Source organism: Harpia harpyja, chromosome 10, assembly GCF_026419915.1.
Source record: "Harpia harpyja isolate bHarHar1 chromosome 10, bHarHar1 primary haplotype, whole genome shotgun sequence".
Classification (NCBI taxonomy): domain Eukaryota; kingdom Metazoa; phylum Chordata; class Aves; order Accipitriformes; family Accipitridae; genus Harpia; species Harpia harpyja.
The window spans coordinates 27879773-27906777 of record NC_068949.1 but is presented as its reverse complement, the minus strand read 5'-3'; the positions used below and the strand labels follow the sequence as shown (position 1 = coordinate 27906777).

The window sequence follows — 27005 nt, the reverse complement described above, 5'->3', positions numbered from 1 at the left end:
CAGCTTCGCGGGGGGCCGGGTGAGCAGGAAAGCAGTGCTTTTGCACTGGCAGTTCAGATGGCAGCAAATTGGACTGAACAGGGGAGAGTTAAGATCAGATTTCCCAGCTCTTAGCTTTGACCCTCTTGGTATATCGTGTTGGTGTAACAAAGCTTTGAAGTGTATTGTTGCTCTTTTTGCTTTAGTAAGGATTCTCATTGAGCTATTTGTTTACATTTTTGGTATATAAACCACATTTGAAACACTGGTAGGTGTGGGGAGTCTTTTTGAGCAGAATGCATCCACAGTCTCCAAGCCATGGAAGTTGTGAGGAAAAATGCAAAGCCAATTAAGTGCTTAATTTTCTCTCTAATGCACCTGCACAGTGCAAGGGAAAGAGAGGAGAGGAATGCTGGTGCTGATTAGCAGTGTTTCCGGGACAGGGACAGAAAGTGGGGTTGGGGATGTTCTACTGTTAGTGTTTCTACAGACCTTTTGGTATGTCTGGGGCCACGGGTGGGTAGAAAGGCCATATCATTGCATAGACATACAGCTCAGAAGGTGAGAGAACTCCCAGCGGTACTCGCAGTCCTCGGGGAGCATCAGGAGCTAGTTCTGTTTGAAATCAAAGATTCTTTTCATCTGCAGCACTGCATTGGTGCCTGAGAGCTGGAACATGGTCCTGACTTACTTGTTTTCATGAAAATAAATAATTTATTTTGTGAGTTAAATGGGGAAAAAATCAATGTAAATTATTTTAAATCAATTTAATTAAAAAAACCCAAACAACCCAACAATTTCTGCTAACTTTATGGATTATTCGTAATACAACTAAAGGAATTTGTAATAAACCGTCTGGTTTATCTTTACGCCATTTCCTTAATCTTTTCTTATTTCTTCCCAGGCCCTTATAAATTTAAGGCAATGACACAATGAAAATATTAGAAAGCCTGCTTGTATGTCTTATGCAGCTGGGCTTTTATTACAATGTCAAATGTTATTCCAGTAGATCAGACTGCTTGTTTCTCCTTTTTAGTTTTGTTCTTTAATAATTTAAAGGGGGGAAAATAGTCCACTACCCAGAATTTTCATAAAAATAATAAGCTTGATTTCATTCATTCATTTCTCAGTAATGATGATAATTTCCTCTACTACATATATGCTGCGGGTGTTGAACTTGAATGTAAATGGTTTTTAATTTTTTTAATAAATATTGTGATCTCTTTTTGCAATAGGTCAAGAAAAGTTTTAAAAATGTGGCAATTTATGGACCAGTCTGATATTGAAACTATGCGAAGTCTGAAAGATGCTATGGCACAGCATGAGTCATCATCTGAATACAGGAAAGTGGTCAGCCGGGCACTCAATATTCCAGGCTGTAAAGTCGTTCCTTTCTGTGGTGTATTTTTAAAAGAGCTTTGTGAAGTTTTGGATGGGGCATCAAGCCTCATCAGACTCTGTCCACGATATAACTCCCAGGATGAAACATTAGAGGTAAACGAGATTGATATCCTAAGAGGTTATGTTCATAGCCATCCAGTGCTTTATTTTATATTATTTTATTTTATATTATTTACTCTTTTATATGAAGGCATCATCTAAGTAAAGTTTTCTAAACCACTGTTACCAGACTGTTCAGTTACATGGACCTCAATTTAATGCCCATAGTTACTGTAGCAATTTAGATTTGGTTGTTTATACCTCGTTCAGTAATGGAGTACTGAGAAAGTAACCTTATTACCAGAGGAGCATGTTTATACTTTGGGTAAAGTAAGCATGTAAATCCTTAAAGATGTAACTATTTTCTGTTAAATGCTCTGACCTTCCACTTAACTCATTGGGAGTTGGAAGGTTTTCAGTTCCTTAAAAATGGAATTCAGAAGCTCAGTGGATCAAGCTTCTCCTCTGTGAAAAGAAGCAATTCCTTTGAGTTTTATCATTTTGGTTTTAAAAGAAAAATGCCCGTTACATGAAAAGATGAGGACTGAGGCTTTTAAGAAGTTTTCAGGAGTTATTGTAACTTATGTTACTTGATTTATGCAGTGATTTGGTCCGTTTAGGATTGGAAGTAGGTACAAAATCCCATTAGGAGCTAATCAGAAATATGTGCTAAATATTCTTAATTCTTGTAAAAATTTCTCCAGTGAGAAGTAGGTGACACAATATCCTATCTATTACTATACTAATCTGTTAGATATTTCTAGTTTGTTTCAGATTACAGCGGACAAGATAATTTCTTGCAACGAGTAGGCCAAGATGGTTTAAATAATCCAGAAAAAGAATCAACAGCAAACAATATCTTTCAAACTATTCGGAGCTGCAATCGCAGTTTGGAATCTGAAGAGGTTGACGATAATTTTAGTGAAGGGAGCAGTTCAAGAAAAAACTCTCTAAAGGACAAATCCCGGTACCAGTATGTCTCATTTTATTTTCTGTCGTCACCTTTATGTTTCATTTTTTTAATCTTTAATTTTCTTTTACCACAGCTTACTTTTAGAAATAAGGGTGACTTTAACATCTTCCCTTGTATTTATCCCCTTCCAATTCAGAACTTTTCTCCCCTGCAGTTATGCTAAGTATCTGATACTCAAATGCTTGGAAACTCTCTGTATAGTTATATTTTCCCTCATGATGTAATTACTTCCTCTCACGATAAGGGTAAATCCTTTTTGTCTTACACATAGAGCTTTAAAAATCCACAGTTACGATTACAATTTTGATCTGTGGTGACAGGAATAGCACCAGGACATATCTGTTATCAGAGCTCAGAACATTATATTCTGCATGCTCGGGCAGTGTTCTGCCCCCTTGAAAATAAAGATTATTTATTATCCTTCAAAAGACCTCTTCTTTTAAGGACATGTTCGTTTGAGGCTTTTAAATTATGTCCAGAAAACATTTGTAAGTCAATACACATTTTGAATTTTCAGATTGCTATAGTCCTGTTATTTTGCATAGAAGTTTACTTAAATTGTGCCCCATGTAAAAAAGCCCAGTGTTCAGTAATCTCAGATTTTCACTTCAAAGACCTTGTATGGCAAAGTTTAAGACATCAGTTGACCTTCTAGAATGTTGCTTTGCAGTGAAGTTGCAGCCCCTATAGACATAGGTGGGTCAGCTTTAAACTAAGTAACCATTGTAGAGTAACTTCAAATTAAGTAACAGAACTGTACTGTTCAGAGGTGAAGCGCTGTAAAATTACATGAGGGCTTGCATAAAAGAGCATGCTTAGGTCACTGTTTGAGTTATTTTGTTGATAATGTGTATCAGAAATATCCATACGTTCAGAAGTATCCAACGTATTTCAGCTACTTACACATAAAAATCTAATAAGTGACTGCCTGAGAAGGACCTACCGTCTTCCTGTTTTAAATGCATTTATTTCATTAACATGCAATTCTAAATTTCATTTCAAATAAATAGTCATTATTTCCTGAGAGAATGGTTCCTAATAGAATTATTCACATCTGGCTTTAGTTGCCTCTGGAAAGTGGAATGGTAGATTAAGCCAAGAAAGACAGACCCACTTCTCTATCCATTTATGTTGTCTATTGACTTACTTCAGTTCAAATACTTTCTTCCAGGAGTTATTTTTGTTAATTAATATGCTTTAAAATCAGCTAGCAACTCACAGTTCAAATGGAGAATAAGCTAGGGAAATCAACATTTCTCTTGGATGAACAAAGTAGAATTTAAATATAAAAGAACAGTACGGAGAAAATGAAGTTCTCTTTGTTATCTGTTTATGAAATCAGTTCTTGGTAAATTAGTTAGTTATGCTTTATATTTAAATATAATCTAGTAAGTTCCACTCTAAAGTAGGACTTAAATTCAAAAAAAAAAAAGCTAATATGACACTGAAATGAAAGTTTAAAATTTAAATGAACAAAACTGCAGATAGGTAATTAAAGTTATGTTTCCTGATTCAGGCTACTAACTGCTCAGTTATTAGTATCTGTAGTTCTGGTGCAGTAAGTACTGATTTTAACAGTATAATGACTTGTAGAAAAATACTTCTGAAAGTATTAATTTAGCTCAAGTACCTCATAGACTTTGGAAGTTCCTTATTCACCCGCCATCTCTTTCCTGGGCATTCAGGGACCTGAGTGAGGCACAGGAGCAAATTGCTGCAGAGGCAGAAGGGCCATATTCTGTTGTCCCTGTTGTATGGAGGCTGCAATGTTTGGTTTATTTTTAATGCTATGAACAACTAAAGAGTTCTAAGGAAGAAACTTAGGTCTCTTTCTTGTGAGACCTAAGTCATACTGCATACAGTATTATAAAATCTAAATTATATAATAATTATGTATTACCTGATAATCATAGTATTGTGATCATAAAGGCAGAAGAATACACTGTATAACATGTTTCTCATTACTTTAAAATTGCAAGGAAGATTTTCAATTAGTTTGCCTTTTGCTGATTTGCATTAGTATTGTGGAACATGAACCCACCAAAGCTGGTAGGTTAGTTTGATTTGAAGAAAAAACTGAAAGGCATCTAATAAAATCAGTGCATAGTGGGTATAATTACTTTCACAGTTGTGTTAGCAAATAAAGTCTATCACTCTGTAATCAGTGACCTGTCTAATCACCTTGAATTTCTGTACATGCCAGATAAATATCAAACTTTAATCTTTATTAGAACTCCATCTTGACAGTTCTCAAATAAACAAAGGTAAGTAGGAAAAAACAAAAAATTTCAAGTCTGAAATACAGTTTCTATAGAATTGTTAACCAAATGACCTCTTAAGATACTCTAAACTTTGACGCATCACTTTATTAGCCTGATCTCATCTTCACTTTTAAGCTTTCCTAATTACAGTAAATACCTTTTAAAATAATAGGGGAAAACCTCAAGTTTTTTTTTTTTTTATCCCATGCATTTTTTCCCTCTAAAACTGAAATCTGTTTTAATGTTTCCTTTATCCTTTCTTTTCATTTCCTTGCATCTCAGTGCAGCACATATAAAGAAAGCTTCTGATTCAAACCGAGTTCTGTAAGTGTGTTCTCAAGAACTAATAGCTGTGTCGCTTTTGGCAGCTCATGTCAGAGGTTATGTTTCTGGATATGATTACGTGTGTGTGCTTGGCTTACCTGCTTCTTGTACATTTTAATCTGCAGCATGCCAGTGCTATCAAATGTGAAATAAGGCATAAACAAAGCTCTGCCATTTCTGTCTCCACTGTACGAGACTCCTCCAGCCATCTAGTCTCAGAATCCATTTTCTAGAATTTTTGCAGAGACTTATTTGATTGTTTTGAGGGCATGGGGGAGAAAGAGCTGCTTTAGTTGTTTAATTTGAAAATCTTAATCTTGTATAATACAGGTAAATATTTTAATGTACATGTGTCTGGTAAGACTCTGGTAAGACAGTTTATACCAGCTCAGTTATAATGCATGACCTTTATTTTTAGGAAGATTTCTTAAGGAAATAGAGCTACAGTTAAGGCAGATACAGCTATTCTGCCTGTGTAAGCCCCTCACCATAAGCAATAAATCCTCAGCCTGTTGGCCACTTTTTGCTAGATTTGGTGGAGAGGTAGAGATCTCACTGATTAATAAATTCATAGAGGAATCATTAGAATTGATGTATGGAATAAGGGAAAAATTAAAATTAATTAGTGCTCTGGGTAGAGAAGAGTTTGAGGAAGAGCTCATGGTTTTCCATGCTGTTTAGGTTAGGGAGATAGTATGTGTGACTTGGAACGAGGCACAACATGAATCGGCTTTTGCTCAGCTGGTAGGACGTGGGCAGGAGCTGAGAGTACTGTGGCAATATGAAGGGGAAGTACTGAGGGTATTAGGACAAGATGCCTTGAAGAATATGCAGAGGAAGCTGGTTTGGATTTTATTGGCCGGATATCCTTAGAAAAATGTGCTTCATTAGTTCTGCTGTACACAGAACAGTTTGCTCTTTTTTATGTTCATTAAAGCACTATCAAAATATTGAACGTTTGTGCATTCATACATGTTAGAAGCTTCTGCAGGGAAGAAATTGTATTTAAACTACCTCATTTATTAGTTCAGTATTGTTGCTCTGTATCTGCTGTTTCTAATTATGGTAAAATATTTCAAAAATTTTGGTTGCTGTGTGCAAGTTTCATGTTAATATTTTGCTTAAGTAAAATTAAATTTTCTAATGGAAAGTATCTGATCAAATTCTTGCTGCAATCTTATGAGGAAGGTATGTATTTTAACCACTATTTTACAAGTGTTAATCAGAGAATTTATATAATGTGAAAGCTCTGCACATTAAATCAATAGTAGAACAGAGATTAGAAGTCCTGTCTTCAATCCACTAGATCCTGCTAGCAGTTTCCACATATGGTACTTGATATTTCAACTGAAGCAATCTTATGCTGTGGATTTAGAAACTGGAATCACTTGGCTTTAAGATCCAAACAGATGTTTTTTATTGTTAATCTAATGTTTGGTAAGTTCTAAGAAAATATAATTATATTGTTGCGGGAGTAATAATTAATTGTAGCAGCATCTATTAATTAATTCAAAATTGCAATAACATAAATTGTAATAATGTAAAAACTACAGATGCTCCTGTAAGTCCAAATTATATAGAGATGATAGTATTCTTTTTAGTTAAACTACAGCAGAAAAAAATTCATCAATCATAGCATAAATCAGCACATGTATCACTAAATATAAGTCTCTCATATTTGTTCACATGCAGATTTATTATCGGAGATCTTTCAGATTCTGAAAGTGATATATTTGAGCAGTTGAAGGAATGGGACACAAATTCAACAGAAGAGCAACAGAAGGCTTTCTGCCATGGAATAGAACTCATACCCTGGTACGTGTTATCCATCAGGGCTGATGTCCATCAGTTCATGCAACAAGGGGCAACTGTCATTCACTATGACCAGGAGACACATCTCTCAGCACGTTGCTTTCTTCAACTTCAACCTGATAATAGTACCTTGACTTGGACAAAACCCACGACGGTTTGCCCTGCAAATGCTAAGGCAAAACTGAGTGTGCTGGGTAATACTGCGGAGCTTGGCAAGTACCAGTTTCTTGGTAATACTGGACTGGTGGAAGGTTTTTTGGACTTGTTTTCAGCCAAGGCTGTATATATGGGACACTCCGGCATTGATATGCACACTGTGTGTGTTCAGAATAAACTTTGTAACATGTCTCTTGAAGAAAATGGTATAACAATACTTTATGGACTTCAGACTACTGATAATAAGTTGCTGCACTTTGTTGCTCCAAAATACACTGCCAGAATGCTGTATGATGGATTGCTGGAATTGACTAAAGCTGTAAGAAAAATGAGGAGATTCCCTGATCAAAGACTACAGTGGCTACGGAAACAGTATGTCAGCCTTTACCAGGTAAAAGATGCTGTGATTTTGTATAAGAAAAGTTCAAAGATGTCAACAACTTAATTTAAAGCAATTAGTTTCTATTGTAAGTAAGCTAAGATTAAGGATGAGCACCAAATCTCCAACTTGGTAACATGGCTTAAGTCAGGAAGATCTGATCTTCCACATAATGTTCTGTCAAACCTTGCATGTTTTCAATACTCTGAAGTTAAATCTTTTTTTATTATGAAGCTCTTCATATGTTTGGAGTTTTGGAATAAGTATTTTATTAAAGAAAAAGCAATGACTGTACTTGAAAAGGGTGCTGAAGTACTGAGTGATGAGAGCTAAGGCCAAAAAAACCCTCAAAATAGCAAACAAAATAGCCCTTTGGTATTCATGCAGTAATTAAAAATTGCCTCCTCTTGATGTTTTGTCTTTCATTGGTTCCTTAGAGATGTCTATATTATTGCTTAAAAAATGTGTCTGTTCTTATTCTCCTTGTTTTGTTAACGCTGAGAATTTTTGTAGGAGGATGGAAGGTTTGAAGGCCCAACCTTGGCTCAGGCTGTTGAACTGTTCGGAGGCAGACGATGGAGTGCAAGAAACACAAGCACAGGAACTCTCACCAAAAGCACTGAGAAACCTAGTGTACAGAGAAACAACACTCTGGGAATAAGCGCAGCTAAGAAAAAGAAGAAAGTACTCATGAGGGTAGACTGTTTTGTTATTCATGTATTTTGTTGCTTATCTGGCCAATTTGTTTCCTTCCTACAGTTACTGTGTAAGTAACTGTATTCTGAACCAGAGAAAAAAAATTAGATGATAATTTTAAAACTGTTTATTGCAGTATCAGGTTTTGGGCTTATTGTTTTCCAATAGTTTGGGTTTTTTTTCTCATGCTCGAACCATTCTCAGGACATGTGGGCACTGGGGCTAACAGAAGGGGACAGAATCTTGTTGAGATCTTTAGGTGCTACCTCAGTATAAAGGTAAAATATTGGTGGTAATAAAAATATTAATGTGCAAAGTGACGTTTGGAAACTGGTGTCAGTTTCTTTCTCCTTTTTGTCTTCATGTTCCCAAAAACATCACCATAGTTATTCTGCCTCAGATTAGCACACAGTTTTATCTTACATGGGTGACAGGAACACAGGACTTCGTCTGACAGTCTCCTCTCTTTTCCTGGACTCAACCACTTTCACCAATAGCCAGGAGAGAGGAAAATGCAGGGGCTAGAAGCTCTACGCTATCCATGTGTTCTAGCGGGCAGGTGGGGGAGATCCTCAAATGACAAGATCCATCCTCTTTAGGGCTCCTATGCATCAGTGAAATAGTGTAAAACCAGCTGTACCACTTTAGAGAGGCGCAATCATCGTCATCTTCTGTGTGATGTCAAACTGAGGTAACACCTAATGGTCCCACACTTCACTACATATCCTAAGTTGTCTCTTCTGCTGGTATCAGCCTTACAGGAGCCTGTTTCATAAAGAATGGCTGATTTATTTCATGGTTTCTTACAGATTGCACTGGTAAAGAATGGGAATAGTAGTGGTTTTGGGATGTTTATTATGGTGCTCATTATTTCTAGGGTGAAAGTGGAGAGGCCACTGATGACGAAATGGCAACTCGGAAGGCCAAAAGCTGTAAAGAATATCGTAATAGAAGTGGCTCGGATCCTCAAGATATTGATGAACAAGAAGAACCAGGTAGATATATCGCTTCAGTACTTAAAACTTCCTCAGGGTTTTGCTCAAAGTCTTTTTATAAAGACATTTTTTTATGGTGTTAAAAATACATTTATGATATAAAACTACTTTTGCAGTTGAAACTCCAAACGCTATAAATTTTTTAATTAATTTCTGTAGTTGTTCATGATTGTTCTTTCATTTAGTTTCAGTAGAACTTCCTTTGCATTCAGATGAAATGGGTATGTAAGTGTTGTTCAGAATGTATCTTTTTGACTGTCTTGGGACAAATCTAGAATCCCTTTAGTGTCTTACTATGTGTTAATGAATTGTGATATAAATCTCCTGGACAAAAGCATTTTTATTGGGCCAGATGTTGTAATCGTGCTGCAAACTTCTGTTTTCTCCATAGATCACAATATTATTATTAATGCTTCTCCATCTAACAACCTGCCATCAAGAAGAGCTCACTCTCTGACAGCATCTGGATCTCCTAATTTGGGAGCTACATCATCTTCACCAGCAAGACCGGTCTCCTCTCCTGTAATGTCTTCAAGCAAGAGTCAGTCTAGGTAAGGACAAAATCAATGCTTTGATTTAAAAAGAAAAAAGTTACTGTTACTTAATTATCATCAAATGTGGTTTTCATGCCAAACTGATGAAAACTGACAAAAACAATGCTAGAAATGTCTTTAGCCTTTTGATAGACATCTAAAACATTGTAGAACAACTTAGGACATTTAAGCTGAAATACCATGAATCTGAGGATGGCTTTGTACCAAGTCCCTGAGCAGCGTGCTTCAGTTTATGTGTGTTACAGAAGCAGATTGGAATGCTGTTCCAAAACTACACAAATATGGAGTTTAACTCTTTCTCCAGATCTTCCTCAAAACATAGTTATAGACGTCTTCTGTATAATGAAAATCAACAGAAATGTTATAGATGTGTGAATTGAAGTTCTGAGGTTTCTCAGCACAAGTCATTTCTACCTGGGGGAGTATTAACTTTTGCTGACATTCCTGGTGATGATTGTAGTACTGTCTTGGGGAATTGGAGGAAAAGATTTGAAATCTTTCTCTTACAGGCCTCTCCTCCTTGAACATTCATCCTTTTTGTGTCACTTAGGCAGTGCAAAAGGTTATGCTGTGGTTGTGCAGTGACATAGTGCACTATTGTATTAATTCTATAAACAGTGAATGGTGGTGGTGTTAGTAGTTGTAGTAATAATAATATAACAGTGCTAATATGTTGGGGTTGTGGATGGTACTTTATGACATACTAGAAGACAGTCTCAACAGAGGCCTTCCAGTGCCTTTTAACAGAATGAATACTGAGGTATGGTTATGAATATGAATCTTAGGGTTTCCAGGAGAGCAATGGTAAACAATGGAAGAGATAACTGCTGCTGGTAGAACATCATTTTTGAAGAGACATGTCTTATGTAATGGTTTATGTTGTGTATTTCTTAGGGGTTTTTTTACACTTAAACCAACTGGGTTTGGAAATAGGTGTGAGTAGTAGGGCCACCTGTGGACGTCTGTGGTTGGCTGCTTCTCCTTTTAACACTGCTGTCTGAGACTCTTACTATGTTCTTTACTTTTTGTTCTTCACTGTCATTCACAGCCATGGGATGAACATGCCAGACTAGGATTTACCTCTGTAAGACATTTCTCTTTTTTTTTTTAAGGATTGGAACAGCTTTTTCTTACATTACACTGAAGAAATACTGCTTTACTACCTCTGGAAAATGCTTCTCTGTTTTGCAAATCTGCTTTTTCTTTTTTTTATGCCAAAATAATTCTTGTTCTCTAAATGAGATTAAAAGGCTCAACAGAGAATTCACATTCCTGGGGGAAGGACAGCTAATGTTCCTTTAAATCCTCTCAGTCCTGGGTTTCTGTACAGATCCCTGTGCAGCTTAGCACTGTGGGCCTCCCTGAGTTATGACAGGTTTTCCTTGGCAAAGTTGTCTGGAAACCCCACAGCATTGCTTGGTAGAGCTCTCCCCAACTTGATATGACCCTTCTTGCTAGAATTTGCTCAGGATACAGCTGTATGGCTGTTTCATCTGTCCTGAGGAAATCTTCATCAGAACAGAATTACGTGTTTTATCCATTACCTTGACCCAGTTGTCATGAGCCATTAAGAGACTTGGAGCAGTGGAGAGAGTTTTATTCTTGGTATTTACCCTTCGGACCCTTGATAGGTCTGAATTATGCTTGCCAGTTTTCGTGTGTGTGGACACTTCACATGTGCTAAAAGAAAGAAATATCTGTAGTGCCTCAACTGCGATCAGTAAGTCTGAGCTATGAAATAGTTGGCGCTCTACTTTGCTGCAAAGTCCTGTGATCATCCACCCTATATGTGTATTAATTCACTCTTGGGATCTCTTCTAGAGTAAACCAGCTGGTTGCCTCCAAGATGGAATGTAGGTGCAGTTCTGGGAATATTTGCTCCAGAGAGATCTCTAATTAGATAGTATGGATGGAGAGCTTACTCAGTCTCAAACCATCTACAATATACTGTCTTGTAGGACACACTCCCTGCAAGGATTGTACCTTCAGGCAATCCACCCACAGTCGTGGTATGTCCTATTGCTTTGCGTTACATTAACTAAATGGTGGTCTGTCAGGCAATACCATATGCCACAGCTTATTTTGGCCACTTCAGATAGAACCCACATTAAAAATGAAAATGATGTCTTAGAGACAGGCAAGCACCATGGGGGACCAAACCAGACCTGAGCCAATTGCTGGGCAGTGCAGAGCAATGTGAACTTGAGCCTCAGAAAAAGTGGCAGGATGGATGCCTTTAGCAGTATAGGTATAACTGATGGAGGAGCAGACTGGGGCAGTGGTCCCACAAGCTGTGGTATGTATAGACTGTGAGCAGCGCGATATTCTTCCTGGAAGCTGCTGCTCTTAACAGCGGTGATACACAAGCAAAGTAAGTTTGGGAAGCCACACAGGCTGAACGCAGACATCTTTTGTTTCCTTTTGCTCCATTTTTATTTTTAATTCTGCAGTCTTATAAAAATCAAGTTATATACTTAGTTATCTCCAACCAGTTTTGTCAGTAGCATCATAAATTAAGATAAAGTCAAGTGTCCATTTTCCAAAGTAACAGAAAGTTGGAATGACCTAGATAATGAAATAACCTAGGAAATACAGGATCCACTGGGATTGCTTGTACGCATTTGTATGGCTCTGCACAGATTAGAGCCAAGAGTTTATTAATTCAGATTAGCGTCTGGATTTAGACTGAAACACTGACGAGGCTTCATAGTTGGAGGCAGTGTTGGACACATGCTGGTTGTGCACATTCAGTGAGTACATGATCCCTCACAGAACCCAGAGCTTAGAAGAGCAGGGAGCAGAGGGTCTCAACCAGCTCTGCAGAAGCCTTTGCAGTACAGAAAGCTGAGCTGGTGACAAATGATTGTTAGCTGCAGTGTAGCAGCTAGGAGTAGGAGAGCAAGAGAGATTTCTAATTCTTCTTCTCCTGCCATATAATTTGTGCATTAACTTTATCTGACCAGTAAATTAGATCAACATCTCAATCAAGAGAGAAGCACTAAATGAAATAAAATTTCTTAAAGTGAAAAAAAAAATCTAAATATAATGATAGCAATTTTAAAAGAGGAGGACCTGGCTATCTTTGTTGTACATTTTAAATAATAGTAATTCTTATAGGTAGAGAATGAAAATCGGTATTTTTACATATATAACTCACAACCTTGATATTCCTGACCTCCTTAGAAATAATTTACGTTGAGAATAAATCCTTGTACAATCCAGATGTCCAGATGATTTCCAAACACAGGTAGCCTGCAGCTGTCTTCTGTCATTCTTTCAAAGCAGATGCGCATCCAGCAAATTCCCAAGTTCTTTGGAAATCTTGTGCTGCCTGTAAGGTGGAGGAAGCAGGGGAATGGGTGGTAATGCCACTGGGAAACAGATAACAGGATATGGAAAATTAGAGATGGGGGCTTTTTTGCAGAGAGAGAGTAAAAGTAGCTGTATACAGGTATAATCCAGACTGCTACTAATTACAGTTTTGGTTGGTGGTAGGGGGGTTTTCTTGGGGTTTTTAGCTTTATTTTTAAAACAACCTGTATTTATTACCTGTGGAATGATTGTGGATGATACTCTTTAGTGATCAGATCTAGTGAAATGCTGAGCATTATCATCTGCTGTTGGTCTTCCGTTTGGTGCTCTACAGTTCAGTCTGTTTTCTGGAGTCAAGAGACTTTCCTCATCATGGTTCATTTTTCTTGTCTGATAAAAATGTTAAGAATGATTTTAGCCAAAAAGTGATATGCAGTATGTCAGTACTTGCCATAGTGATGTCAAACAAGTTGAACATTATCAACTAAAGTAGATGGTATTTTTTAATACTTTTAAATCACATTCTGTTTTCAATTGCATGCATCCATCCCAGGCCAGGAGAGATTTGAGGAATCTGATCTAGCATATTTACGTAAAAAGTCGCCTGCTTGCAGCAGGTGACTGGAAATGTCTTTAGGAACAGTAGACAACAAGCTGGTCCTGTTTTTCCATCACAGCTGTTGGAACTACTTGTACTGAACCTCATGGCAGAATTCATAGATTAATGGATTTGTAGATTTGAACGTTACAGAGCAATGAAGTCTGACACACAGTCACCTAGTCTGATATTTTGAAACAAATATTGTAACTTCTGGAGTTAGTTATGGTTTAAACTAGACAGTTCTTGGTATTTGTGCTGGCTGCTTAGATCCCTCTGTTTTCAGGATGCTGGTGCTGGCGGATCCCATTCCTGCAGTGTGTGTTCATTGGTGTTTAGGCCCAGGAAGGGGCTCAAGAGCTCAGCCCATCGTTGCAAATTAGTACATAAAATTCACGAAGGACTTGTTCATAGTGCTCAAGGGATAGTTCAAGTAGGTGCCTAACTACACTTACTAGTGTAAATCCTGTAGTAGCCTAAAGATTTTGGGATGTGGCTTTTGGAAATGTACTGGTTCTGCTTCAAAAACTTTGTTCAGCTGCACAACTTAGGTTAACAATTGCAGTTATAATGAAATTGGCTGGGCTTGGTATTACTCAAGTCAACTAAAATAATTAGCACCAAACAGCTAGTTGTTTCAGTGATCATTTTCTGCCTTTGCACTTAAGAAATTCCAGTCTACTTTACTTCCTTCAGCCCACAATGCTGAAAGAAGGAAATAATTAGAACCTCGTGTCTAGAAGGAAATGGCCTCCAGAGGCTACTGTCCAAGCCTAAAAGAAGAGGACTGTAGCTTGACCTGTCTTTGAGATATCTGATGATAATCCCAACTGTTCTTGGGAAGTATCTGGGAAACCCATAGGCTGGGAAACAATGAGGGTTGAGTGCCAGGAAAGCAGAAGGGTTATACTTCTTAAAATCTGCACCTTTAATGCTCCCAGATATAAGAAACCCCAGGTTCATAAGGAAAATATTTGTTTTTCTTGCATATCCAGTCACAGTATTACTATTTTATTTTGACAGTGCAGAGCTTTAAGGAATTCTATATCCATTTCCCTTAGCAAATCTTCAACGAACCTCATAAACAACCTGTGCTACAAGAATGCTAGCATTGTTTTCTTTAAAGGGAAAATGAGTATGCTTTCATTTGTGCTATTTGAGTCAGGCCCTTTTGCACATGGAAGAGTTTTAAATAGCATGCATATACGTTATTAATTCTGGCAAAGTCTGCAGTTGTCTTGAGGGAAAAGAATAGCTGCTATAAAACAAGAAGGTACAAACTGTTGTTATGCATCTTATAAGATACTGCTTTATTTGCTTCTTCCAGATATTTGTAATAAATGCATTAAGGAGAGCACAAATAAAGTGTTAATGCAGTAATGCGTAATACTTCACTAAGTAGAAATTTAACGTAATCAAACTAAGCAGTCTCTTTCTGATTTAGCACATGGAGCAGCAGTAGCTGGCATGGCCGTGTTAAAGGAGGAATGAAGGGGTTTCAGAACTTCATGGTGTCTGATAGTAACATGACTTTTGTGGAATTTGTAGAGCTCTTCAAATCTTTCAGGTAAAATATATTTTTATTCTGTACTGATCTCATTCATCCAAGTTTATAAAAGAGCAAAAATTGAACTTCTAAACTCTTTTCACAGTGTCCGTAGCCGCAAGGATCTGAAAGACCTTTTCGATGTCTATGCTGTGCCTTGCAATCGATCTGGTTTAGAGCCTGCTCCACTTTACACTAATTTGAAGATTGATGAAAATAGCAGTGGATTCCAGCCTGATTTAGGTTTGTTAAAGAGGAAAATACAGCTGTTAGTCTGCTGAACAGCTTCAGTTATTGGCCTTAAGAAAAAGTGTCTCAGACAGTCTCGTAAAGAGCTATCAATTATAAATTTAAGTAGAGGATTGCTGCAGTACCTCCACTAATACCTAGTTAGCAGGATGTAAGACAGGTTCTTTGCTCGGAAATGATGGGGAGGAAAAGTATTGCTGCTTTACATTAGCCAGATATATTTGTAACCGATATAGCGGAGGCATAAAACTTGTTGCTGAATGGCTGGGCCCAACATAGGGGTCTGTATCTCGTTGCAGGAGCTCTGGAAGGGCTAAAACACTGAGCAAAGAAATGTAGGAAGGAGAAACGAGGAGGCTGTGCCCTGTGTCTCATTTGGTTGGGTTTTTCCTATCTGGTTTCCTAGTAGATCTGCTTTGTGTGGGACAAGGGGGAAGGAAACCTCTGTCCCCCTTTACATTCCCCAGTTACCATAATCTAAGTCTGGAGCTTTGTCCACATTTAAAGAAAACAGTCTTTCTGCCAAGCAGCCTGTGGGGAGGGTACAGTACAATTGGCATATGGGACTGGGAGAAGATAAATGGTGATCACACAGGAAGGGTATGGGGTTGTACACAGCGAAGGAAGGGCTTTGAGGCTGTACGTGGTGGTGAGAGGAAGCAGGAGGGTTCTGGGTGACAGTGTGCGAGAGGGTGTGAATCCATGTTAAAGGTTCCAGGATTTTGCTTATAGTAATTGAACACTTACAGTCTACTCCCACTGTTTTCATACTTAATATATACATACTTTCATACTTCACGCTTAATACTCTTTCTTCTATTAGTGAATATAAATAAGATGGTTTTGTTCTAATTTACTATGTCAGTGCTAAAATATTCAGTCAGATATTCATGTGTATTGTATATTACATTATATTATATACAGTATATATAATACACATAATTATATAGCTTATATTTCCTTATTTTTTCTTTTAAGATTTGTTGACTAGGAATGTTTCAGACCTTGGTTTGTTCATCAAGAGCAGGCAGCAACTATCAGACAACCAGAGGCAAATATCTGATGCTATTGCTGCTGCCAGTATTGTAACCAATGGTACTGGAGTTGAAAGCACATCGCTGGGAATATTTGGAGTGGGAATCCAGCAGCTAAACGACTTCCTAGTGAATTGCCAAGGAGAACACTGCACCTATGATGAAATCCTCAGTATTATCCAGGTCTGTAATACAAACATCTTGCAATTCCTTTTACTTGAGCTCTTGTTACTTCTGTTTTCCTCACTAGCATTGTCTGCCTTGTAGTCAGAATAGCATATCTGTGTGGATATCTGCTTTCACACTGATGTTATCACTACAGTATACTTGAATTTAAAATATAATGCTATCTTTATTCTGGGCTATAAAATTGTGGACATGTCCATTAAAAAAAAAAAATCATGCAAATAAACGGTTTTATTGGCCACGCGTGCTTTATCTGGACAGGGATGTCACCACTTGGGAAAGTACTCATGACAGTGCATTGTTTTCTCCTTGTCTGTGACCACCTTTGATAGAGCTTAACCCTAATTTGGAACATAAAAAACACCATTTCCACATATTTTTATTTTATTACCAAAAAATATTATGCAAACATGGACATTTTATTCCTTATGTACAATGACTGAAGTGATTAGAAAGTATGTAGAAAATCTTGAATTCTTCCAAACATGCATAATATACTCCAAAATTAAGCCCCCACTTGGCAGTTAACAAAGGCTAAAAACTGTATATTTCAACTATCAACATGTAATATAAAACGCAAAGTTTAAAAGACAGAAATTCTAAAGAAACATCAAGTTAGCATACCACAAGTCTCTTTAATTCGAAATGGTGGTGTGTTGTGTTTAAGCACAATAGATAGGAGGATGCCTGATTACAGATCCTTTTTAATTTCATCTTAAGTGCTGACTCTGCTTTGAACAGGAGGTTGGATTAGATGACCTCCCAACATCCTTTCCAACCTGAATGATTCTATGATTTACAATTATGAATTTAGTATGCTTGTTTAGTGATTTGTAAAACAAGCATGAGCGTACTGCGGGCACCTAATTACTTTATCCACATACTAACTGGTTAGTTCAATGAGCAGGCTACACTATGAAAGTATGAAAAAGCTGTAATTCTAAGAGTTATTATTACATATCTCTTAAATTTCTCTATCTTTATAGAAATTTGAACCCAGTGTGAACATGTGCCAGCAGGGGCTGCTATCTTTTGAAGGATTTGCAAGGTAATTATTTATGTGTTAATTTTTATTTTTATATATATATATATAGTGTATTGATGTTTGTATGACAGTCACAAAATCCTCAGCACAGCATAAAATTTCCTCACATCTTCTCACCTTTAGATTTTTGATGGATAAAGACAACTTTGCCTCCAAAAATGATGAGTCACAAGAGAATGCTGAGGACTTGCACTTTCCACTGTCATATTACTACATAGAATCTTCACACAATACTTACCTTACTGGCCATCAGCTTAAAGGGGAGTCGTCGGTAGAGCTCTACAGCCAGGTATGCAGGATTGGACCGTTGTGTAGTTTTCAGCATGAACTTTGTTTAACTGGCAAGTCTCAGAAACGTGACCTTTTTGCTTTGAAAAATCTAAATGTCCTAAACCTCTGCTTGCAAAACGTTGGAAAACATGATGTGTGGGAAAGCTGCCTGTAAGCACAGTTGTGCTCAAGATGCCTTTTCTAAGGCAAAAAAATGGGTTTAGTTTGAGATTCATAGCATTTAGACATCAGTCGGTCTGACCCAACCTACTAAAATTAGACTTTCCCACAGGAAAGACTGATCTAATATTTTAGTTCATTCAGATGTCAAAAACACTACTCAAATACTGTACGTTGCATTGCAAGAACAAATTTCAAATGGAACTATAACTTCTAAAAACATTACTTCTAGGAAGATTCTACAGTTTTTTAGACTTTATGCCTGATTGGTGATGGACAGGAAAAGAACGATTTCTCCCTAGGGCTTTTGGTTCTGTGTGTGTTTGTGTGTATATATATATTTGTGTGTGTGTGTATTTACCAAATGCTAGAGAAGCAGCAAACTTCCTGTGAGTAGTGTTATCATTACTCTAAATGTTAATGACTCACCATTGAGAAGGGCTCATCTGGCATCCCATGTGCTGCTTTGCTTGGAGTTATAAGACAGAGGGTGAGGCTGTCTTAGGAAAGCCCAAATAACAAGATTGCATTGAAGAATGCAATTGCAAAGGAGGTTCCTGTTGTAGCACTGCAGAGGTATGCGAGTATTGTGTTGGTAATAGATGGGAAGTGAGAGAGAGCTCAGCTGGCTCCAAAATTTGCATGATGCAGAAAAGTTTCTTCCTGTCCCTCAAGTAGTTGTTGCCAAAGAGAAGGGGCACTTTGTTCTGGCTCAGCGTGTCTGCCTCTCACAGAAGTGGTGGTGTCCCAGCTATGGACACAACTGCCTGAAATCTAATTATTCAGGTTTCGAATAGAAGAGGTAATTTTTAGTTTGTTCATGAATGTTTTTGCTGGAAATGGTTTTGATTGTCAAGATCTTTGTTTTCAGTAAAATACTAAATTGTAATACAGATAACTCTTTCAATGATAGGCATGCTAAATATTGATAGCAATAATAAGTTGGGCTGCCAACAGATGAGTTAGCTTATCTTCCCTTCCATCCTCCTTCTTTGCTTTCTTCAGTAGTTTTCTAGCAAGCAGGGCTTTCTGAAATAAACAAATGAATAAGTAAAAAGTGGATGGATGGGTGGGTGGGTGGATGGATGGATGGAAGGATGGATGTAAATTAGCTTAATATCATTAAATAAGATGGCCTGGCACATTTCCATTCTAACTATCCTCATGGAAGTTGTTCATAAGACATTATCTTCAGACCACCTTCTATTTAAAAAACTAACAACAACAACAACAAAAAGAACCAGCAAACAAACTGCAGATGCCATGCCCATAAGCTGTCATGGTAGCAACCTGGAATAAATTGCTATGTTGCTTTATAACTGCTTTTGCAGATAGATATATGGAAATGTTTCTCTCCCTCAGAACATTAAGCTATACATCAAGAACCACTTTCTGCAAACAGATTCCATGTGTCCTGTAAGATACCATGAATTTCAAAGCTTTATGGTACTTCTCCCAAGAACATAAATGCTTTCTTAATTTTCCCACTCTTTCTCAACTTAGGGAATGCAGTTAGCTGGGGACTGTAGCTTCTGAGGGCTACGTTTACTCCACAGAGATTGCTCTTTCCAGCACTGTTGCTGAATCACTGGGCTTTCATTTAGCTCTGCAATGTCTGTCTTCTGCTTTGATGGCATGAGACTGTGGCTTATACGTGCTTACACTGTTCAATTGCATTGTAGGTTCTTTTACAAGGCTGCAGAAGTGTAGAATTAGACTGCTGGGATGGCGATGATGGGATGCCTATCATTTATCATGGGCACACTCTTACTACTAAGATCTCTTTTAAGGTATGCTGCTAATTGCACAGAGAAACAAAAAATGAGAAGAAAATCAGTAACTTTTAATGAAGGAAAAAATTTGCCTACTAGAAAAGTACAAATCCTAATAGGCTAAATCCTGATAGAATATGGAGTACGTCAGACATGAACTCCTCAATTGTAAACATTATGCTTTTCAAATTAGTTTTTGTAGCATATGTACTGTAATTTTCTGTCTTTTTATTGTCAACATAACTAACATAAGTAGCTGTTACCGGTTCTGTTGTAACAACATGCTAGGTTGATCTGTAGGAGCTTGTTTTGAAAGCAAATTGTGGATTCTTTCTTCCTAGAGGGGAAAACAGATGCCTGCCTTTCTCCCCTTTCAACTAACAGTAAGTTAACTGAATGCTGCAAAATAATCACATGTTCTTTCAATGACTTTTCTTTCTCACAGGAGGTAGTTGAAGCTATTGATCGCAATGCATTTATCACCTCTGACATGCCAATTATCATATCAATAGAAAACCACTGTTCATTGCCTCAGCAACGCAAGATGGCTGAAATTTTCAAGGTAGGCCATAAATTGTGGTGAATTATTCTAAGCACACGCCTTGGGATTTTTCCATATTGTATCACATGTTCTTGATATTGCAGAATGTATTTGGAGATAAGCTGGTAACGAAGTTTTTATTTGAGAGTGACTTTTCTGATGATCCCATGCTTCCTTCACCTGGCCAACTGAAAAGAAAAATCCTGCTTAAAAACAAGAAGCTTAAAGCCCATCAAACACCAGTGGATATATTGAAACAAAAGGTAAAGTCCTTCCTTAATAGCAAGCAGTGAGACCTAACTTTTGTTAGAAATAATTCATTTATGTTTGAAGTTTTTGCCATTCCAATATGTACAGCAGAATAATCTAATGCATATTCATGCTTGGAAGACTCACAGTAGATTGCAACACTTTCAAATAAGTAGACAAGACATATAGTAAAGTATAGGTACAGCATAACAAAATTTTAGTGTATTTTAGTTTTATAATATTTTGTAATACTATGATTAGCACCACATGCCCTATGTGATAAACATAAATGAAGTTACACTCAGAGGCTATGACATTTGCTATTCATGTTTGTTGAGAAATAGTGATATGCATTGAGTATGTGTGTATATATACAGTATGTAGTAATTTCTAGCAGAATTCTGCTTTGTTTCTTTTTTCATATTCAAGCCAGGCAAATACTCTCTTTCCTACTCCCTTTTTGGGGGGACTGTGCTATTCAAGTAGTGCTTATACCTATATGAGGATTTTTTTGGTTTCTAAAAATTAGGGCTGCATCTCTGGTAGCCTCAATTTAACAACGTCTGTGGTTAGTCAGCAATTAGATTGAATCCTTGAAAACTAATTGCTTTTACCCAAAATGTAAACACAATTGAATTAGAATTGAATTCTTGTATCGGAGTAAGTAAATCACACTAATTGTACCTCTATATGGACATTCTCCGTCTTTAAAAAAAGTTTTGAACTGCTTCCAAAACAGCATACCTCAGACTGGAAAAAGGCAGTCTTGCTCTGAATAATGTGCAAACTGTTCAGTTTTCCATAATCAATTAGGTTTCATATCTTATTGGGTGTTTTTCTATCAATACATGTTTTCTTTATATTCAAACCCTTAAAATGGTATTTTAGTTTGATCTTAACAATCTTACTTATTTCTCATTATATATATTCAGTGCTTTCATATAAATAAAAATAAGATGCAAACAGTCATGAAAACTCTTTTGCTTTTTAAAAGTACTTACCAATAATGTAATAAGTTGTTCTGTTGCTGTAGGCTCACCAGCTGGCACATATGCAAGCACAGGCTAGCAATGGTGCTAGCAACCCCACACCTACCAATGAAGAGGAAGATGATGAAGAGGATGAATATGACTATGACTATGAATCTCTCTCTGATGGTAACAATATATGTTTATTTATTTATTACAGTGCTGTTGTTAAAACTGTAGCAATAAGGCATGTAAATATTCTAGTTCAGGAATGATGTAGGTAAGTTGATCTTACCTTGTGAGACGAAGATGTACTAAATGTCCTTGGTGGCCCTTTGGTGCAGTAGTCTATAATACTGTGAAAATAATTTGACTGTGTAGAGTACTTGAGTGTGACTTTAACTCCAACCACTAGATGTTTTAACTGTGCAGCGTATGCTAAATTGTAGTCTTTATAAATTGTGTTTTATATTAGTTATATTATGCAAAAATGATTGTGTTCATAGTGTGCTCTGTCTACATTCAACTGTATTGTCTTTCATAAGGAGTTTAAACACCTGAAAGCTCAAGGTTCACAACAGGCTTAGCCCTTGCATCTGTATGACTGCCATTAAATTGACCTAAGATGCAGATTCTCCAAAGTCCTCCGTGGTTACTGTCTAATCCCAGAGACCCTTGAAGCAGTTGTTTTAGTTACACTTTCAGCATCAACTGTTCACTTCATGCGTAAAGGTAGAGAAGCCCCTGAGTCCTTGGCTTGTTCAATCAAGATGGCTTTATTAAAACTTCAGCTGATCAGTGAAAAAATGGCAAGGCATGCCTTACTGACTTGCCTTCTGAGTTCATGTGCTGTCTACGCTTCAGCTGTCCTAGCCTTCAGGAACCGGCAGGTTAGCATAAATCCACCTTTAGGAGCAGTTTATAGATTGGATATAATGATTGGCATGCCAGAGGTGATAAAAAATACTGCAGTTAGTAACTTCCACTACTTCCGTAGCTCTCCAGTTCAGTCAGACATGTTTGATTCAACTACAGATGAAGGACAGAATGTGCCATACTGAGGCAGCTGAGCTGAAGTCATGCATCTTTTTTTTGCTTCTCTTGCTGCGGGGCTGGCAGATTCTGGTAGACTAAACAGCTGGAGTCAGAAACATTTAATCCTCTAAAGTTTTGTGAAAGGACATTTGTCAAAACTCCCATGCACGGATTGAACAAGCTGGATGCATCTACGTGGGTTACTTGTTATTTTTAGTCGGTAATTTTCAGAGAATATATCAAAGTAGATCACAGTGCATTTAGCCAAGGAGACAGCAGTGATGGTACAAGTGATACCAAGCTCTTTGGGTAGTTAGATGCTGCACCATTGTTAAACTCCATAAATGGGTCACAAAACTGACCAAGGGGACAAAAAAGTTACAGATTTGCTTCAGTGTAGATAAACATAAGGTAATACGCTTGGGGAAAAAAACTTAAACCTTGCTTGTATGATTCTAAGCTCAACAATGACAGTATCAATTTGGGAGATCATGGAATTATTGAAAGTTCTCTGAAATCCTCAGCTTTGCGTGCAGTGACAGCCAAAAGATGGGGATCATCAGGAACAGTACTGAAAACAAAACATCTTTTTGCTTCTGTATAAAACCTTGATGTGCCACAACTTGAGTTCTGTGTCCGGTTCTTGCCTCCACTCAAGAAGGATATGGTTGAGTTAAGGAAGTTAGAAGGGCAACCAAAAAAGTAAAGGGAATGTGGTGGTGGCCTTGCACGAGTCTGAAAAAGCTGGAATTCTCCAGCTGGGAGCGAAGAGGACTGAGGGGTGAATTTGAAGCATGTTTACTAAATCATGAAGTGGTGGATAAGGGGAGTACAGAACTGTTACTCATTAGATCTAGGAGGTGCTTAGTAAAACAAGTGGAAGATCAGTCTAAAACAGGTAAAATAAAGTATTTCTTTGTGCAGCTGGTAGTAAACATCTGGAATTCACTGCCATGGGAAATTGCAGAGGCACTGTATCGGCACATTGAAAAAAGGGTTGGATAAATTCATGGACAGGTTTATAAGCAAATGTTATAGGTAGAAATGTATGGTCCAACGTCCCTAATATTCAGCAATTGTGGATGTTAGGGTGGTACTAGGGAAGCGGACCACGACTAGTGGCTGGATGTTCTCTTTAAACAGCATCTGCTGTTGCCACTGTCAGAAAGAGAATGCTGAGCTGCTAGATGGACCATTGGTCTGACGCAGTTGGGCATGTTCTCCCAGGTAAACAGTAAAGTACTTCACTCATTGAACCTTCAAGTCTAATGGGTACCTGTTTAAGTTCTAGGTACCATGTTCAGAGAAGATGTAAGGCTTGAGCATGCCCTGCAGCACAGGATTTCTTTCCAGTTGGTCTCTTATTTAAGTTACTTGCTTCTGTGTTTAATGACTTAAAAAATAGTCACAAAATTAATGAATGCAGTTCAGGACCTGACACTGCTTGTGGGATAGCAGTATTATTTATGCTAATATGAAAATTTATGAGTTTGGTGCCAGTGTTGCCTTCAGTTGCGTTTTGCTAGAAAGTTGGCCGAACTGGCTACTTGGGAATACTCCTTGTGTGTGACAGGGTGGAGATAGTGTAGATGTAAATTGCTGTGAAAAACTTAGATCTTTGTTAACAGATTTGCCAGGAAAATACTGCAAGCTAACTGCAATAAGTGATGTTTGGGCAATGTTCTAGTTAAGAGAAGGTTTGAGAAATCTGAAGCTAGCAAGAAACATTCACGTCTTCCAATATATGAAGGAATCTGCAGCATGATTTACTGCTTTATTACAATTATTATTCTTTGGGATCTTTAATTACATTAGTATTTTGGCAAAACTAATCTAAATAATGGTCTGGAAACTTTCTAAAAGATTTTCAGTTTTATTTTCCTTACTGATACATTAGGTTTGCGTAAGGCTAATAGTTTTACAACTGACAATTTTCATTTCTCTGGCTGTAAATCTTAATTTCCTTTACTCTTATTCCCTCTCTGACTCCGTTTCCCTGTAGCTGATGTCCTTAATGCTTCTCCTGCTCCTAACAGCCAGGAAGGTAAAGGCCATTTGGTTGAGCATTTTAACTGCATGAAATCAGCACTGCATCTCCAGCCTGTTAAATGTGACAGTGTGAATATATGGTTTCTACTTCATATTAAAAATGCAATCAGATATTTTTATATGGCATTGTTAACTGGTCAGGAACTGTTAGAAGGCTGCATGTATGGCACTGGTTATGCATAAAAAGAATATGGTCAAAGCATCAGGAATATCAGGAATGAAACAAAACCATTCCTTTTGTGACAGTTACAGTATTTTGGTCCAGAAAGACCAAATTAGTAGGTGTATTATTCTCTGATAAATATGTAGCTTTGAAGAGGAATTTATGTAGATGTAAAAAATATTTGTTCATGGTGAATGTAAGGAGAGGAAAGCCAAAACTTGCTGTACAAAGACATGTACATGTTTGGTGTGGTTAATTGTGTTTGGACTTGAGCAATTCTTTGTTGTTCAGGAATATCAGTTGTTTTCAGATGGCAAGCTTAATTCATTAGCTGATTTTGTTTTAAGCATCTTCTGACCACAAAAGGATGGGCTTTAGAAGAAGTGCAATGTATTAACCAAAGCCGAGCATTAAATTTTTGAAGTAGAAAGTTACTACTAAAAAAGAATGCTTTGACCAGTAAATGCATTATTTTGGCATCTGGTTGTTCAGATTCACAGCATTGTCCACAAATATTGTTAATTCAAATTAATTTTCCAGTTGAAATTGTTTGGCTTTATGTTTATTAAAATCCCATTAATTTTTAGATAACATTCTTGAAGACCGACCTGAGAATAAACTATCAAGTGATAAACTGCAGTTTGAATATAATGAAGAGACTGCCAAACGAATAAAGAAGGCTGATTGTGCTACTTACAATAATAAAGGAAAGGTAGTTCTGCTTTTTTCCCCTTTCTTCTCAGCCACACTTTGATATATAACTAGCTTCAAAAGAATTTGAGCAGTTTCGGTAACTGAGACATCAGATGGCAAATGTGCTTTAATGAAGACAAATAGTAGAAAGCATGGAAACACACCAGAGAAAATAGATTAAATAGAACAAATGCGCAACATACTGTTCAAGAAAAGTTCTCGGAGGCTATTGTATGTACAGGCTGTTTGGCTGAAAATTTTAACTGTTGTTGCTCTCAGTGAAAGACTTCATTGAGGCTAGATCCCGAAGTTTATTTAGATAACTGTTTTCCATTAAAATCAATGGAACTGAAGATTTCATCTGAATCTTCAGCATCTTTGTGTATCTAAATAACTTTAAAATACTGCACTATGATAGCAGATAGCCGCATTACCTTTTATTAAATCATCTGACAACTGAACCAGTGCATTGCTGTTTAGCAAATTGTAGTTTCTCCTGAGCACGGATGGTTTTTGTCTAAATGTTTGTAGAACTGACTCTGATTGAGGTCTTTGTGCACTACCGCAACATCAGTAACAGGTATTGATGCATAAACCTGCACATGGAGAAGTGTTAGGTGAAGACAGCAAACCACATAGGAAGAATGAGATAAAGTATTTTAAGGACATAAGTAAGATATGCTAGAGTACTTTCACATTCAGTGATTTTATTATTACATGTTCTTGGAATTGTCACTTAGGTTTACGACATGGAGCTGGGTGAAGAATTCTATCTTCCGCAAAATAAGAAGGAAAGCAGACAGATAGCCCCAGAGCTATCAGATCTTGTAATTTACTGTCAAGCTGTAAAGTTCCCTGGTAAGTACACTGTCCTGTTTTACTGCTTTAAGCTTTCTAATTCTTGGAGACATTATGCTTATGTTTTGAATTAGTATGAGCATTTTCAAACTGAAGTAGTCGAGGAGCTTTTTTCTTGATTTGGTAGTCTACATAATAATAGCTCCTGGCTGAGAAGTAGTATTCATAAATTATGTGAAGACATATTGTTTGTCATGTTAAAATGTTTACAAAAGTGAAATTTGCCAGTCTTCACAACTTAGACAACTGCTTCATTGCCAAATTTACAGACAACAGAAAGCTTTATCTTAAGAGTTCCGAGACTCCATGTAAGGACCTACTGAATTAGGAAGGAAAATATTCTTAAAACCTTACAGGAAGAGCTTGTCACATTTCTTTAAGTGACCTCACTTTAGTGCGTTTCACCTTTGCCTACAGCTGCATCTTCTGTTCTTTCCTAAGTGGATAGGAGGGGAGCCATTTGGGGGGGTAAAGCAGCCTTTTCATGGGGCGGGTGAGGACAGCTGATGGCATGCTCACACACACTTTTTATGGAAGGGGTTAAGGAAATAGGAGGGTCTTTTGTACAGTAGGAAGAATAATGTTTGCAGAGGAAAAGGAGAGGGAGTAACTGAAGAGGAAATCACTGATAGTTACTCGTTCAGTACTGAAACACAAGGTTGAGTATGTTTTGGCTCATACCGTGTAC

The 27005-nt window shown here is 37.3% G+C and overlaps 1 protein-coding gene across 7 annotated transcripts in view; it reads left to right on the top strand.

Annotated features, from left to right (window-relative positions):
• PLCE1 (phospholipase C epsilon 1) overlaps positions 1-27005 on the top strand; it is a 163230-nt gene that overhangs the window by 120350 nt on the left and 15875 nt on the right. For 3 of the 7 annotated variants that reach the window (XM_052798490.1, XM_052798489.1, XM_052798495.1), the window contains 19 exons: positions 1215-1473; positions 2184-2392; positions 4936-4977; positions 6670-7336; positions 7838-8020; positions 8898-9015; positions 9407-9566; positions 14924-15046; positions 15132-15268; positions 16253-16491; positions 17481-17542; positions 17663-17828; positions 19672-19779; positions 20207-20323; positions 20407-20565; positions 21585-21708; positions 24557-24598; positions 25354-25478; positions 26200-26317. In XM_052798490.1, the coding sequence (XP_052654450.1) occupies positions 1215-1473; positions 2184-2392; positions 4936-4977; positions 6670-7336; positions 7838-8020; positions 8898-9015; positions 9407-9566; positions 14924-15046; positions 15132-15268; positions 16253-16491; positions 17481-17542; positions 17663-17828; positions 19672-19779; positions 20207-20323; positions 20407-20565; positions 21585-21708; positions 24557-24598; positions 25354-25478; positions 26200-26317 (3158 nt within the window). The remainder of the gene's footprint in view (positions 1-1214; positions 1474-2183; positions 2393-4935; positions 4978-6669; positions 7337-7837; positions 8021-8897; positions 9016-9406; positions 9567-14923; positions 15047-15131; positions 15269-16252; positions 16492-17480; positions 17543-17662; positions 17829-19671; positions 19780-20206; positions 20324-20406; positions 20566-21584; positions 21709-24556; positions 24599-25353; positions 25479-26199; positions 26318-27005) is intronic. The other 4 variants (XM_052798493.1, XM_052798492.1, XM_052798491.1 and 1 more) reach the window with 4 other exon arrangements.